The following is a 17,418-nucleotide window of genomic DNA, read 5'->3' on the forward strand; positions in this document are numbered from 1 at the left end:
TGTGGAGAAGGTGATTATCCAAATGAAGCTGATTTTTTTTTATGATTTACATTATTTTTTGCTATGATTTGTGGTATGTAAACAGATAAGCTTCCCTCATTGGTGCTATATAAATATACCTGAATTGAACTGAATCAAAGTGCTCTTGGCAAAAAGTGTAGATGCATTGTAATGTCATTTTAAGGAGACAATTTTAGGTTTTTAAAGTTATCCTTATCAAATGTTCAGCAGCTAAGGGGATTTCTGCAGATCTCTAACAGAAGTACAGATCTCTTACAGATCTCTTACAGAAGAAGCATCAGTCTAAATGAGTTGCAAAATGTGTTGTGTCTTTATAGAAAGACACAACACAACACATTTTGCTAATGTGTTTATCAACAGAGCATAGGAAATCTTGTGGGACCGAGTTTTCACTCCTGCAGAAATACAAGAATAACATTCCAATTCTTATGCACTAGCATTCATTTCAGCTTCAATATCAAGAGTGACCAGATATATTTTCACCCAGCTCTAAAGGCTGGGTAACAACCTATCTCTTACCTGTCACATACAAAGCACTTGGAAATGTTACTGAATGCCTTCCTAGCAGTTGGATCTGCAGCATCTTTTGATTCTTTGTAAGTAGATTTTCATATGTTGACAGGCACAAATGGAATCTAGAGTCTTCCTTAAAGGAGGGCAATGAATGTGCGTGAACAAATGGTTTAAACAGATTCTCCGAGCACTGTTTATAAAGTGCTGATCATCATCCTTCTTGCTAATTAGGACTTAATGTGACTAGTTAATGTGGTTTTTGCACTTACACCCAAATTATCCACCCTCTGAGAGGACCTCTGCTCACCAGGCCTAGCAGGCCTTTACTCCATCTACAACTGGGTTTTTGTGATAAGCACAGAGCTCTGCTGCTAGCACAGCCATCAGCACGAGATCTGTTCATGTCCTCCAAGTGATCCAGGGTTAAATATGGCACACGGGCCAACGAGGAAGATGAAAACACTTGCCAGCTCACCACAGAGAAATAGCTCACCCCTGCTATGCCACTCCATTTTCTCCAGCTGTATCAGAGCACTCTGGGAGAGCTGATTGCTGAATGGCTTGGCAGAGCTTCGGGTGTATGTGTCTTACTGTGTGTGTGAGTGTCTGTCAGTGGTTGATGTCCCACTGCGCAAAGGAGTAAATCCTCTCATCCTTAACCAGGCTGACGTGCTAGCTCATCATTCTCTTTCATCAAGTCCTCTTCTTCAAGGCTCCCTCCTGTTGAACCCTCAACCTCCAGCTAAATGCTGTAGCATCTTTCTTCCTGTATGCTTTGCATTGTTTTTGAAGCCTAGAAAGTTGTCTGATGTACACTTGTTTTGTGTTCTGTTTACTCAAACCAGTGTCTTAAACCTTAATTTACCTTGTCTACATAATAAAGTAGAGGGGAAAATCTCCTGTATTAGTTTTGTTTATCTTTTCCTTCCTGACAGAAATTTAAGACATTAATTATCCATAAAAGAGTTAAGCCCCCTTAAGCTTTGTCAAGTTGAAACCTGCATCATTTGTCAAAACCTGTCACAAACAATCACTTTCACTGTGCTTTGTGGGTATGTCTGAGCGGGGCTGGAGAAATGATCCAGCTACTGTAACTATCACTCTTGACCGCACATAGCACTCCCTACCTCCTGCTAAAGCTGCCAGATTTAAGGATTGGTCAGGACTTCATCGCTAGCCCAAGGGTGTTTTTACACCACTGTGGCAATGACAGGTTTCCCAGCCGTTTCTGATTTGTCACTTGGCTCAGACCACAGACTGCAAAGTAGCGATATGGTGAACAGAACTGATACAATACCTTTAGGACAGTTTGAGAGAATAAGCAGCTGCTTTCCCAGGCATCTTTGCCTACCTCTCATGGGATTACTGCAAAAGGAAAACTATGAAAAAAATGCTCTTAAATGTTTCCAGACTAACTTGTACCTGTTCTTGTTTTTCGCCTGCAATTTTGTTAGGTCTTCTGACTATGGCACCACCTACACCAAACTCAACCTGATGCCAGGAACAACCATTGTGGTGACAAGTTTCTACATTTGCCCAACCAACAAGAAAAAGGTCGGTAGTTGCATGCATTTTTTTCCCCGGTTATGTTGTCCATTGTTAATAGTACGAGTTGGAGGTCTAAATGAACACCTGCACAGCCAGATTGTAAGAAATTGGAGAAATCTAGTGAAAAATGTGTCATTTGAAACAATTATTCATTTAAGATCCAGAGCTGTCAGATTAAGTTTTACTAAGAATCACTTAGGATCACGATAACGTATATATATAAATATAGTATATGTATGTTTGTGCAGTCACTCAGCAATCACTCAGCCATCCAAATTATTGAATAAATGTCACAGGTGTATAAAATCAAGCACCTAGGCTTGCAGACTGCTAGGTCTAGCAAGGCCCATAGGGACGTGTATGACTGAATTTGGAGTCAAGAACTTGAATGGCCTGCGCACAGTCCTGACTAACAGAACACCTTTGGGATGAATTAGACTCCGAGAGACTCCGAGCTAGGTCTTCTTGTCCAACATCAGTGTCTGACCTCACAACCTCACAATAGACTTCTGGGAGAATGGTCAAAAATCCCCATAAACACACACCTAAACCTTGTGGAAAGCCTTCCCAGAAGACCTCGTTCCATGTGACGGTAGACAAGCAAATATTTTTAGCAGTATAGTGTAATTTGTTGACATGGGTTTATTTTAATCCCAAAGATATTAAATGTGCTGGACACAAAATCACACAAATTAGTCTATAATGAAACTTTTTACATTTCCATCACTTTGAGAGTTTGCTCACAGAAACAACTTTTTGCTGTTCCTGTTGAAGCTGCATGCTTCTTATCAGCTTACACCTTGTTGAAAGACTAAATTCCCTGTTTATGGCTCCATATTTCTTATGTTGTGTGGTTTCAAAATGCAAGGTATATAAGTGGTGGATGAATTCACTGGCCTCTCTTTGCACTAAGTTAAGAAGCACTGACTGTAAAAGCATTCTTGAAGTTGTCTACTTTCACCATAAAATTACCTGTTTTGTGCCATTCTGTGTTAGCTAGCTTGTGAGCTTGCAGGTAGAGTTGAAGTGCTCATTTCGGTTTAGTTTGGTGTGTACACACGGTGTAGGTCACTGTGCAGAGTTTGACTAGTGATCTAATGTTTGGAATGAGATTCAGCACATCAGCATGAAGACACATAACTAGGAAACCAGTGGGTCATTTTAAAGAGCTCACTATTTTCTACTGTGGATCTAATTTTATGCAACAATCACTTTGTAAAATTTCTTTCCTCTTATTTTATAATCACCTGTAAGTAGTCAACGCCCTCAATAACAATGCCTCCATAACAATAGTTTCAAACCTCCTCTTGTATTATAATCAGCACACAAATTGTGCACTGGGAGCTTCATGGCTCGGGTTTCTGTGGCTGAGCAGCCCATGTAGGTGTTATGCATAGTTGGCCTATGACATTTGTCCTATATTGTATGAGTCATGCCCTTAGAACCTCAATTCTTCAGTTGTCTGAATGTAAGCAAAGAGCCTTTACAGAGGGGATCATATTTGGATGAAAGGATGGGGTGATAAATTATTAGCTTACAACACAAAGCAAAAACATAAATATCTGCTTATTAGTGGTCTGTGTCAGACTCATAAAATTAGATTTTTCTCACCAAGACTTAAACACAAACTTCTTGTACAGTGTATATCATACAGCGGGCTTTGATATTTGTCAGATAAGTCTGTTATAATGCTCCAAGAAGCACTAACAGCACAAGCATAGCAAACATGGTGGTGTCCAGTTATGTGCCTTGAATCAGTGAGGTTAGCCTGGAAACTTTGATTGATTTTGCCTTTGTCAGCATAACTCTCAATCAGTGTGTTTGATACGTGTGCATTGGATTGATTGTTTTCATCTGGAGGCTACATAATTAGTTAAATTGGATGCGCATCATATTGTCACAAATACACATTGAAACTGGGAAACATTTTCCTGATGTTCTCAAACTATCCGGAGCTAGGTATCCATCTGAAGCCAAGCACTCAACTTGTGGTATGGATGGCATTTTGAGCCCATGTTGAACCCTTGTTTATTATTTGATCTTTCTTCTTTCTTTTCTTATAAAGCTCCATATTCCCAGTTCAAAAACAGAAGCTTTCCAATCGTAAGTTTGTACTTTCAGGCTGAATCCCTGATGACATCATTAGAGTTATTTTTATTGTTCCTTCAGACCGTCAGAAGACTACATAGTGATTCTCATGTGAAGTAAACTGAGCCTTGTGTCTGAAAGTGGTGCGATTCTTTAGGGATTGTGATTATGATTTCATTTTATTGCATGGAAGCTGTACCTGCTTCACACCAATATACCATTCAGACCGAGGTGGTCTATTTTTAGAATTGGTTATACAATATGTGATGCACTGTTTAGCATCAGACTTTGGGATACATTGTACAGTGCAGATACATTAAGAAAATTTAAAAATGATTCAAAATACAGAAGAAATCCACCTAGGATGCTGAGAATTATTGTGTTCAATAGATAAAATAAAACCCAGCAGACAAAAAACTTGAGAGATATAATGATACACACATTATAATCATGACTAACTTTATTTACTACATACTGTTATGTATGTAGTACATGAGTTTAAATTGCATGGAGACCAATCTTGTTTTGGTATTCAATACACAGTTTTTCAGTCCACGGGCAGCTTAGAACTTAGAAAGTGAATTTCCAAACCTCCAATAAGCTCAAGTGAGAGCCAAAAGGGTCCAGTAGGTGACTTACACTCAGATACAACTGCCAGCTGTGGAGGCCTGTCTAATTGGTGGGCGTTATTGCTGGGGTCCAGGGTTCTTCCAATCAGTGAAGGGATGGAAGGAGATTAGCTCACTTTCTGGTCTAGTCCTTACTCCAACTGTCTGCACAGGATCTGACATCTCATCCATTTCACTAACACACACACACAGACATACACACATACACAAAATAGAAGAGGGCCAGACAGAATGAGAGCATTTAATTGCACAGGGATGAAGTCATCTTCATTTCCCTTAGGGACAGAAAGACAGACGAGGGAATAAGAATGACTGGCAGTAAGAGTGTGTGGTGTCACAGTAAGATGTCTGGTAATGTGCAGGGGCTCAAACTGCCGCTTAAACACACCTCCAGGCCTGACGAGGGGGTGATAGAAGCCCAGCTTAAGTGCTGGTTTCTGGAAACGGTGTGTGTGGGTATATATGTGGTGTTGTTGCAAGAGAAAGTTTGATGTTTGATGCATGATCATCAGATGAATATTATTAAGCAGATTTCTTTCCTTCCATCTTTTTAGCATCCAATTACTGAGTGATCAAACACGCAAGGTGCCCCCAAACACAAATAAACACACACACACACACTTTGATCAATACTGCTAATCACATCAGAAAACAGCAAACAACCTGGTCTGTAAGCTCTGTGATCCCTTCTCACAGAGTGAAGGGATCACATAGAAGAGGTGTGTGAGGGGTCTTGGGTAATCAATACGACTTGAGGCAATTAGAAAGAGGTGAGTCTTCAGACGGAGACAATGTCATCCTGTCTTTCTCTCTTTCCCTCTCTTCATTGAGAGCTCCATTAAATATCCGCTCAAGGCCCTTTGTACAAGAGGGCTCCCAAAGACCCCTGACACGTTTCAACACCACTAGAGTTGTAAATAAACTTTGAGACTAGAAGCTCAACTCACTATCCCTTAGCAATTTTCTGCCGTCTCCAGGGGGCTGTCAGCTACTCAAGTGTTTGCAGAAGTTCATTTCCTTGTTGTTGACTATTAGCTTACACTTACAAGTATAAGCTAACACTAAATTTAAACCCAAAAGCTTCTTTCTAGAGGTACTTATCAACTGGATTCCTGCCAGCACATCTTTACATTGCAGAAGGATGTTACTTGCAGACTTCAAAATCATCTCTGGCAACTTGTTTTTAATATGACTGTGTACATTAGACATATTTTGCTATTTTATTGTTTTATGTATTTTTTTTTATTATTTTTGTAATTATTATTATTGTAATTTTAATATGTTTGTCTGAAACAGGTCTATCTTGTGAATGAGACATTGGGTCTCAATTACAAGAGAGACCTGTATAAATAGAGGTTAAATTAAAAAAAAAAAAAGACTGCCCAGTTAATATGTAAAAATTGTAATGTAAGTTACGATTTTCACTTTCGACAAACAACAAAACGGGATAAAATTATTGTTTTTTTTATTTAATGTTTGCCATAAAAACTCTTGGGTATACTGTTATTTATAGTTTTGCATTTCCCCCCTTATCTAAAAACAAACTCACTCGCTGTTTAGTGTAGTTTTATTCAAAGAGTCTTCGGTCAAAAACTATAACACTTGCACTTTTTATGTAGTTAAACCAGTGGAATGATTTGTCTTCATAATTCATCCAGTCTGCTTTCAGGAGCATTAGTTTTCTGACTCTTGCCCTGTATACACAGCAATGTAGGCACATTGCTATACCTTTCAATCTGCACTCACAGACATCCCAACAAGGACCTACTTGAAACACGCTTAATAGAAAAAAATGAACATCAGTCAGGTCATAATTCTCCAGGAGGGAAACTCTCGTTCTTTTTTTTACATTTATGTGGTATTGGCCCAGCAACTGTAGCTGTTGATTATCACAGCTGTGCTTCGTGAGGTAAAGAGAGCCATCCACAAGTCATAAGGTAAGTTGTTCAATCAATGATTCCACTACTGTACATATTGAAGTATCCTTGGGCAAGATCTTAAAACCTGAAGTTGTCCCCTGTGCATCTGCTGGGGCAACTCGAGCATTGCATGGCCTGCAGGCCACATCTGGCCAATTAGAAAATCGGAAAATTAGGTTTCAGATGTAAATAAGTATACACCATGTATGTCCCATTTCAGCTGCTAATCATAACCTTAAGATCACTTACTGTTTTATGCGATGATGAAGGGAATCAGACAAATCGCTTTGTTGCTTTTATTTTGAAGGTGATTGCTCTTTCCTTTTCAAATTTACATGCATACATGTGTGCAAGAGAATGCTGGTAGTGCAGAATACGACATGGACTGTTTACTGAGGTCAGAGGTTAAGCTGTGTCATTGCTTTCTGGAAAGCAGGTTGCGGTGTTTAAGGATTACAGTTTTTATTACCATTGTGAGACTAAACATACATGAAAATGTTGCTGAAACAGACTTTGATAGCAAAGCTGCAAAAGCAACAAGAACTTTTTACCAAGCTTTACACATCCAGGAATGGAACAGTTATGATCAGCTTTGAGTTTTTCCACAAAATTTAAAAAAATGGTCAGCAGTTCGATGATGTGTTTGATAGACTTATTCTCTCTCCAGGCAAATCTTAATAAGACAGATCGAGGACACTGAAGGAAATCAGAGTTTAAAGTTAATATCACTGCTGGATTTTTATTTTTCTCTCACAAAGGACAAAAATTCGCAGTGATAAAGTTCAACAAATCCAGACGCATATCTTCAGTCTCGATCACCTCTCTGGTGCCCTTAGCATTACAACATAAGATATTGTTTTTGCAGAATTTCTGTCTTTTAACTTTATGCAAACTGCTATTGCTATTTGGCTTGTAGTGTAAGTATTTCATCTGTAGTTTTTTCTGTTTTAACTTGCACAGTGACAGAACTTAGTCTGTTTTGAGCTTGAACAAGTGCGTTAAAGTCAGGTTCACATTAACATTTTGTTCACTTGTGTTTTTAGGAATACTGATTAAATGGCGATAAAATGTTGGTGCTTTTAGCAAGTCTATCTCACATTTCCATTGCTTAATTATAACTACTAATCTGCTCTTACCAGTAGCAGTTTATAGGGGGATAAAATATTGAGCAGAACTGAATTTAGCTTACTGGTGTGGCCCTACACAAAAGTTCCAGTTTCTCAAGTGGCCCCTTTGAAAAATTAGTCACACACCCCTGCACTGTGCAGATTACAAAAAAAAAAACATGTGTATGAATGTGTGTGTGGTTGGGCAAGTGAGGCTTGTAGAGTGCTCGATTAGAGTTGAAAAACCCTCAACAGTTAGATAATCTTCTACAAGCAGCGATTTACTGATAGTGGGGAGGAAAAATCCCCTTCTAGCAGGAATAGGCCTTGCCAGAACAAGGCTCAGGGGCAGGTAGCTAACAGCTGTGAGCAGTTAAAGGTGAGAGGAAAGAGAAGACAGAAAAGAGGTGCATAGAGAGACAAATATAGTAATATTTGTAGTTATCTCTGATTGTCAGGACAAGTCACACTAAGTGTTACGTCCCGGTCTTGGGGTATAGGAGCGCAACATAAGGGTTAAAAGGAAGGTGAGCCCGCCCTGGTCCCCAAAGCCATACCCAGAACCCAATTTACAAGTTAAGGGTGATTTTATTGTTACCAAACTGAAAGGTTTAACTCCGGGGTGAACACAGGCCAACATAACAAACAAAACCAGCTTATTCCAAAAAGGGAGATGCTATTCTACAAGTGAAACGTATCTGCAAACTATAGACAAAATGTAGCAATTCGTGGGAAACACAAAGGGCGAATGTCACAGAGGGTTTGGAGGCCAAGGACAGGTCTGCTGCTGCTGTCAGTCGCTGCAGAGGGACAACTACTGGAAAGGGTTTTTAAAACAGCCACTTGACCATGGGAACCAATCAGCAGCTGCCAGCTCCCTAATCAGGAAGGAAGACATTTAAAGGCACAGAACACACAGAACAATTTATTTATGTTTTGTTTAGGTGCCCTATCTGTTTAAGTGCATATGAATAGTTTAGTAGGGACCAGTAAAATCACAGGTGCCAATTTAATCCTGCAATAGTCTGAAGTATTATGTAGAAATTTTATTTATATTTTGGGAAAAAATAAAGAAAAAAGGAAATACAACCAATAAAGAGTTAAAAAGTCACCATCCCTCTTGCTTCACTGACTATGCATTTTATAACTGAACAGACTCAAATTGTCAAACTTCTTGTCCATAATTATAGAAATACATAAAAATTAATTGGGCTACTAAAGTAGTTCATATTTGTATATAGAAAATCAGAATGAAGGAACTAGCAAATAATGAGCAGGAGAGGTACACGACATGCAAGGTGGGAGAACAAATTAATACAATCCTGTAGACCGCAGTGTATTCTGAAGGTGATTTGCTGGTCCATTAATGGCTTAGCTAAATCTGATCCCTGCTGAGATGGCGTGCCTCCTGATGACAAAGAATATTTTTTAAAAACCTACACTCAGAAAACAGCAGCTTTCAAACACACCATCATTGCAACACCATTCGTTTGCGGATTATAAAACTGCCACCTCAATAAATCTCAGAGAAGCAAGGCATCACCTGGAGGAATCCCTTCAAGCTCAGAGGGTATTTAAGACAAACGACCTCCTGAGCCAGTGTCCTCAATAATGTCGTTATCCAAAAGTCTGTGTGGAATCTCCTCAGAATTTTCTGTTCTGACCTCAAGCATCAATGATGATGAACAGCAAAGTGTATTCTACTCCATAAGAGTGGGCTGTTTTATTTTGACAGTATTTGAAAGAGTGAGAAAGGTACTCTAGTGGCTGGACTGGTCATGCCTGCAGCTGATTATTTGCTGAACTATTTGTTCTGCTAAAATTGAGGATGCATTTAAGTAAATAATAAAATGTGAGCAACATTAAGTCAGTAGTCCAAAGTGATGTTGAAACAATAATATTAAAATTTCCCCCTTTGCATCATACCATTCCACGTTAAAATCATCCACTAAACGATGATGCTCAGGAGGAAGTGTGGGGTGTCTACTAATCTGAAGGTTGGAGGTTTGAGCTCTGTGCCCTCCTCCAACATATCCTTGGGCAAGATACTGAACCTTGATTTGACCCTAATGGATGAATACAGAGCGTGAGTTGGAAATAAGCAAGGTTCCAGTGGAGTTCACTCCCCAGACAAAAACTTTCGCAAATTTAAATAAGTGAAATAAACCATTATTCACTTAATAAGTGACAGAACTTCTGCTGGAAGCAAAAACTATTGCTTCAGGTGATAGAATCTGTCTGGAGGTCAAAGAGTTTAAACATTTCTTTATATAGAGAGGAGATAAGTCAAAAGAAGAGATAAGGACTTAGCAAACCAGCTTAAGGCATCTTCCTTTGCTTTAACTGGCCCTTTTGGTGCCCTTATGCAAGCGCTGCAAATCTTTATCAGTCTTTGAAGTTTTAGGAAGTTATAAGATCAGCATGGGGGTTCGGGATATGATATAATGATTGATGTAGACTTTTTTCATGCACTTATAGAGTTGTGCTTTTAATTGCTTCATTAGGCCATCCACAGCAAAGAGAGGATTCATCCTGTAGTCTTGTCAGAAACCCTGTTTGGTTCCATCACCCCTTTTATGTGTGAGTGATGTTTCTTGGGCCGTTTTCTAACCCACAGTAGTTGATATGGAGTGTTCACCCTAGAGCAATTTCCCACCACGACTATTTGAAAATCTGACCAAAATTGACCCTGTTGAAAGAAATAATTCCTGGTCTGTCACCAAAGGCCTGAACTTTATAGTTTAAACACACTGTGGTACAGATATTGCCACAGTGGGATGTTTTCTACTGGAATAGCTAACCCAAAGCAGTCATTCATTGATAAACTGCATTTGTTGTTTTAAATGCAACACGGAGTATTGGATAGACACCCCCCCCCCCCAAAAAAAAAGAAAAAAAAGAAACCAAGACAATTTCTTAGTCTGACACAAAGAACAAATTGACAATAGTCTTGGAAAATACTTTTAGTCACCTACTGAGGAAAGCAGAAGACTAGAAAAGAACAAAGACTAAGAAAGAACAAAGTAAGGAAGAAAAAGACATCAAGATGAGTAAACACAGATATAAGTTTAAAAAAAGGGAAAAAAGAAAATGATATTGCAGAACTACTGCGAGCACTTCACTGATTGGCAGTTCAAAGAGCTTCAAAGAGAATATCAAGATATTCAGATGTGGACGCATTATGTTCAGATGATACATCTGTGATGAGGAACAATTTGTAATTTCAGATAGACCATGCCTTCCTTTGCTCTTACTGAACATGAAATAGCTGTCTGGTTGTCTGTCTACAGTATATTGCTGGGTGTCAACTCTGCTTTTCATAAGAAAAAAAGAAATCTTAGTAACTGGATCACTGGCTTCTTTGTAGAGTGTTATTAAAGAGGAGTGGACTTCATAGAAATTATGAACAAAATGCTGGTAAAAGCTGTTGAACAGCAATGTAATGTAAAATGTCCTAAAGCTGTGGATGTGGAAGCGTGAGAGGAGTTTTTGTGTGCCTCAAATCTATTTGAGAAGTTAAAAGGTTGATTATATCTGGACAAAAACCTTGTAAGGGGATTCAACTCAGCCCAATGCATATTAATAGCTTAGATATTAGATACATTAGTCCAATGTTTATGCCATTGAATGTTCAGCGGGATTAGAAAAGGGTAATGTCTGTTCCCTCTCAGTGCAAAAACAAGTTGGATTGTGCCGACTGTGCAAAAGTTACTCAGTAAACAATTTCTTATTGAGTTTTTGGTCTCACTGCCATGTAGATTATAACAAATGACAGAGCAAAAACTGTGACAAGTAAGTTCATATAAGCAATAGTTTGACAGTCAGACAACCCCTACAATAAATCCAAGTCCAGTGACCAGAATGTTTATCCACAGATTTTTTTTTAAAGCCCTCTTCTATTTTAAAAGCCTTTTGTCATTCATGTTACTTTCCCTATTTCAGCACAATTTAACCCTCTCAGGCTCAAATTAAACTTTTTGTTGCTAATGCACAACCAAGTCCTGCAGTGGTACTTCTGAGTAAAAAAAACTCATAAAATATGCATGTGGGGTAATCAGGTTGTTAGTTTTTAACTGTTGCAAATAGGCAACGCCTGCCTCGAGAGGGTTAAGAACTGCTGACACTTCAGTTATGACAGCCATGACGTGCCCACCCTGTCTGCGTTCTGTGTAATTAATCATCAATAATGCAGTAGGTTTACAGACATACTTTGATGGTGCACTTTGCTCTCGGCCTCTGGGGTTTTAACCAACTGTTTGTCCATCCTCTCTCTGAGAAAGTGGCAACGTGAAAAGACTTGGAAATAGAAAGTTAAGCTAGTCTCTTGTGCAAATGGCTCCCATACTAATGTTGCTGTCAGCAGAGCGGAGCTGTGACAAAGTGGCAAAAACTGAAGGTTCTGCTGTTTCTTAACACAAAAATAAGATGTGCAAAGTGAACCGCTGACACTATTTAACCAAAAATGTGTGTGTTACTCTGCAGAACGCTATCCTGGCCAAACCACAGCATAGCTCCGTGATAACCAGACCTTACCTTGTTATTTCCTCTTCCCACGTCTCCCCTCTTTCCCAACAGCCATGTTAGGTGTAACATAGAGCAGTTTTTCCTTTATCCTCTGCCCAGACGCAGATCTGAGACCTGCGCACAAGCTGATAAGCAGCCTGAAGTGCATGATGTGAACCGAGGACAGTCGGAGGCAAGGTTAGCCAATGCGCAGAAGCTAATGCTAATGCTTGTTGGAGGGTTATCGACTCTAAATTCCACTACAGACCTTTGGTCCACCCACACCATCGTATCGCAGCAGTGTTCAATTTCATATTCTACACGATTCCTTTCAGTCCTTAGAAAAGGCTAGGGTCTGAAACTCAGTCAAAGAGGCGAGTAGCACGTCACTTTGAATGAGAAAGAATACTTTACATCATCTGGTGCCACAGAGAAAGATAGAGTATTGGATTATACTTGAAAGTATGCACATGGAAGAATGCCACAGTTCATGTAGGCGTTTTGAAGTAAAACCCAGTATCAAACACGTGTGAGAAACAGGCAGCATTTGAGGCTAAGCGGACTCTTATAACCCACCAGGTGCTGTGTTCTGTTTTATTTTCAGCCTGCATATATCTCAGGATACAAAGTAAGACTTTCTTTCTGAGTGGAATTAAATATGAAGAAGCATGAAGTAAGTAGAAGATAAACTAATAAAAGACCATGAAGATTACATTCTATTGCTTCCTCCCTTTTTTCTGAAATATATTTAAAATTCAGCATCTGTTAAACACACAGCAACTTAATCCAGCCGCTGTCTCTACACTGACCTTGATTGATGAGCCCCTCTTTGGTTTTGCGCTGCTATTCAGTCTGGTTGTTCAGTCTCACATTTCATCCAAAGTGTTACTGCTACAGGTCCCTGCAGAGCATGATGAATCACATTTCCACAGTCTATTCAGATTATAGCATAACATTAGCTGTGATCATCTTTAACCTAGCATTGATCGTAGCTATTGACCCGCATGCTCTGTCCAGCTGGTCTCTTGTGTTTGCTCTCCTGTGCAGCAGAGGCCCAAGAGGATCAGCACTGCTGCTGTCAGCCCCTCAGTTGCTGGGCCTAAATGGATTGACCTGACCTCGATCCACCAATTTGGATCAATAGGCAGTGAGCCAGATCCATTGACTCATACTGCTATCTGCTGGCTCACCCTGGAGGGAGTCTGGGCTCTGAGCTTTCTGTTATGCTGCTTTTGCAGGCTTGTATGCTCTGCTTGTCTCTGAATTTTAGAGTGGTGTGTTTCTGCTGTACTCTGGAGTTTAATGGGGCTCGCTTAATATTTCAATGCAGCTGAAGTAGACTGAAGAGACCGTAAGAGCAGAGAACACAGAATATAAGCGCACTGAAGGGAAGACAAAACAAGAGGAAGACATTCAAAAATCAGCATTTTTTTTGCCGTTTGTTAGTCGCTGTATTATTGATACAGCCATTTTTCATTTGAGAAGTATTTTATGAATCAGCACTATGACAATTGCTGCCAAAAAGAAAGCTTATCAGCTCTGACATAGTATTTCAACTGGCCTAGTTGTTTCAACGAGGTATCTAAAAATAAATGTGCTTGCCACCAATCCTTTTATAATGTCCCCTCCCGAATTACATTTTTGACCTTTTCCACAGTCTTTTTTTTTTTTTACTTATTTTTTTTTATTTTTCTCTTTTTTGATTGTTTGTACTTGGAAGTAAATTTTTCCTCTCCTTTTTATCTTCGTTGCATCACCCTGTAAGTCTGCTGTTTCTAGTTAAACTAGAAGAGAAAATAATTTGGCTGTTTTTTGGCATCATGCCTGTCTGAATCTTGAGACATCATTCAAACTCTGCCATCCGTCAATTTATAACTACTATCCATCTATACATACATACATTTTTCTTCCACTTATCCAATTTATTGCTAGTTTTATAACCATCTGTGTTATTTTAACTGTTTCTTTTATTTTTTATTTGCTTTTAATATTCTTGTTTTTAGCTTTTATAAATAATTTAAGAATGACTGCAGCTCTGTCACCTCACAAAAGAAATCCACTGGCCTGCTGGGGTCTGTGTGGAGTTTGTTTCCTGTAGCTACTCACTTTCACAATCCAAAGACATGCATGTTAGTTTAGCTGGTCATTCTAAATGACTGAGATTCTAAATCACAGTCAGATTAAGTGTTTGCATCCTGTCTCTTTGTCTGTGCAATGAACTGGGAATTTGGCCAGGGATAGGCTCCAACTTCCATTACCTGAGTTGGATAAGTAATTAAGAAAGTGCATGCATTGGTTTTAACTTATATTTGCATTGGGGTTTTTTTTTTAAATAAAATGTATTACTATTATTTTTAAATATGTTTCAGATACTTCCTCTGTACGACTTTGGCCAACATATTTGCTGTTCAAATGAACTAACTTGACTTTCTCGCATTTTTGGAACTTTTCAGTAATAAATAGTAATTAACTTACAAACTGAGCAGCTTTGAAAACCTTTAGCAGATTTTTTTTTTCAAGTTTTTCAAGGCAGTGAAAAGCAAAATGTGCCAAAGGGGCTTTAAGACCTCATTTACACCAAGAATTAAAATTCATGTATTCTCCATCAGAGAATAGTTTCCTACATTTAGCAATTCTCAAATGTAATAGCTATTTCTATCTTTAATTTAATTATATCAATTACTTTTAAATACTTTATCACTTTTCACCTTTTCACCACTGCTATATGATGTTATTCTTCATCTATCTATCTATCTATCTATCTATCTGTCTGTCTGTCTGTCTGTCTGTCTGTCTGTCTGGATGGATGGATGGATGGATAGCTGGATAGATGGATAGATAGACATACACCAGCACTATCCCGAATATTAACACCACAATGATACAATATATCAGAGTTGCCGTCTTCCTATTTTCTTCTTCCACTATATTTCCTTTGATATCCATTCCTGACTTTCCTCCCCCTCCTTTCCTACTCTTCCTCGCTAACTGCAGATGACAGCATGAAGTAGAAGCTCCAGATTGATTGACCACGAGCAATGAATGCACTCGTATGTGCATGTGTGAAGAATGATAAGCAAGAGGAGGCAGAAATGGTTGATTTATGCAGGAGGTGGAGGAGGGGCAGGTGTTACATCCCATTGTCCCTTTCTTGCATGCGTGTGGATGTACATGCTTATGATGTAATGCTGAGATTTACTGTGGAATAATAAGACAGTGGCACAGGGTGATACGTACACAATAAAAGGAAAACTTACCCGCATCAACAAATATCTTGTCTCTGCTGTAAAATTGTGTGTTTGCGTGCAAGTGTTTGTTGTGTCTCATAGTCTTTTTGAAGATTATTCTCGGCACTTCAGTTCAAACCACACTTCTTACAGAACATGTAGAATAAATCCATGAACTTCAAAGGGAAATGCAAGTGTTGAAGTAACGTGCAGAAACTCAGCTGCAGCTAATTTTAATCCCTTGTCCTCTGGCGTGTACATTATTCATTAACTATATCCGTCACATTTTTGGTGGGATTTTTATATTTCAGACTGGGACTGGCATGTTTTTCACATTTTTTGTGTCAAGAAGCTGACATGTATTTTGACTTTGCATCCTTGCTTTCCCATTTTGCACACCAATGCATGTCACAGTGGATTCATTTAGAAGGACTTGTGTTAAAACTAAAGTATGACTTTAACTGAAACATGCAAATAAGCTTTTATGCATGGAAGATATTCAGGTTTGGTGGTTTTCAGGACCAGTTTTCAAAACCCAGTAAATCTGTTACCACCCAGAATATTGGTTTTAGACAATATTACTGTTTTGGATGCTGGTGGAAAAAAGTAAACTTTGTTATGAGTAAATACAGTATAAGTTAAAAATCTAAAATACAAACAAAAAAGAAAAAAATCCCCCATAAACAAGATTCAGCAGCATAGTTGCTGATTTAAGATGGGCTAGTGTGAAGTGAAAAACAGCCTAGCCACAATTCAAACTCTAGCTTCCATGTTCAATAATAGAGAGGCATTATTGAATATGGAATTGATGACTTTGTATTTGTAAAGCTACCATTAATCCTAAATGACATAAAGAGGGACGTCATTCTATTATCACGTCACCATGTCTTATCTAACCACCTTCTCCAGGTATTACAGTGGCAAAGCTCTGGATTAAAAAAAAAAAAAAAAAGCCAATTTGCTAAACTGTCCAAAATGTAATCCAGATCTGTCTCATATTGAAAAGCAATGCATTCTTTTAGATAGTGCTCTTAAAAGTCCTCATCTGAAAAAACTGGGATTTCTCCCATCAGGCATTAAGATTTTGAATGGCTGTTGGTTTAATGTCCCATTGAGACATTCTGTCATGGTTCAAATAAAGCAGTTTCAAAGTAAACGTTGTGCCAGTATTCAATTCAATTCAGTTTTATTTGTATAGCACCAAATGACAACAATAGTTGCCTCTAGACCCTACAATAGTACATAGAGAGAAAAACCCAACAATCATATGACCCCCTATGAGCGAGCCCTTTAGCGACAGTGGGAATGAAAAACTCCCTTTTAACAGGAAGAAACCTCCAGCAAAACCAGGCTCAGGAAGGGGCGGTTATCTGCTACGACCGGTTGGGGAAAGAGAAGGAGACAGGACAAAAGACATGCTGTGGAAGAGAGCCAGAGATTAATAACAAGTATGATTAAATGCAGAAAGGTCTGTTAACACATATCAGGAACATAAGTTAGTCATCACCTGGAGATTTTTTCAATGCAGACTAGAAAGGAAAAGCATAAGAGAAACAGTGAACTTACTCACACCTCTAACATTACCAGCACCACATCCTATCCTGCTGAGTTAATGGGCCATTGCACTACAGCAATTTACACCACAGGCATGTATTGATTCTGCAACAGCACCATGTTACTGTTGTCAATTTCAAGTTGAGCGCACATTTTTTTTAAAAAAGAGGAAATCGATGCAATTTCTCCTTTAGTTTTTGATACACTGATTCTTTGTATATTTGCATTTTGTTTTTATTTGCATTTAACGCAACATCCCTACATCCCTGAAACTGACCTTTTATCGATTTGTGTTCATTTGTCTAAGGCA

At 38.7% G+C, this 17,418-nt stretch overlaps 1 protein-coding gene across 1 annotated transcript in view; it reads left to right on the forward strand.

Annotated features, from left to right (window-relative positions):
• The window catches only part of sorcs2 (sortilin-related VPS10 domain containing receptor 2), a 381,448-nt gene that overhangs the window by 167,830 nt on the left and 196,200 nt on the right, over nt 1-17,418 (forward strand). Inside the window, exon 3 of the mRNA XM_085349748.1 lies at nt 1,989-2,088. Within this exon, the coding sequence (XP_085205874.1) occupies nt 1,989-2,088 (100 nt within the window). The remainder of the gene's footprint in view (nt 1-1,988; nt 2,089-17,418) is intronic.

The sequence above is a fragment of the Diplotaxodon limnothrissa genome, linkage group LG3, assembly GCF_057381915.1.
Source record: "Diplotaxodon limnothrissa isolate DT_005_m linkage group LG3, D_limnothrissa_male_GT1.1, whole genome shotgun sequence".
NCBI lineage: Eukaryota > Metazoa > Chordata > Actinopteri > Cichliformes > Cichlidae > Diplotaxodon > Diplotaxodon limnothrissa.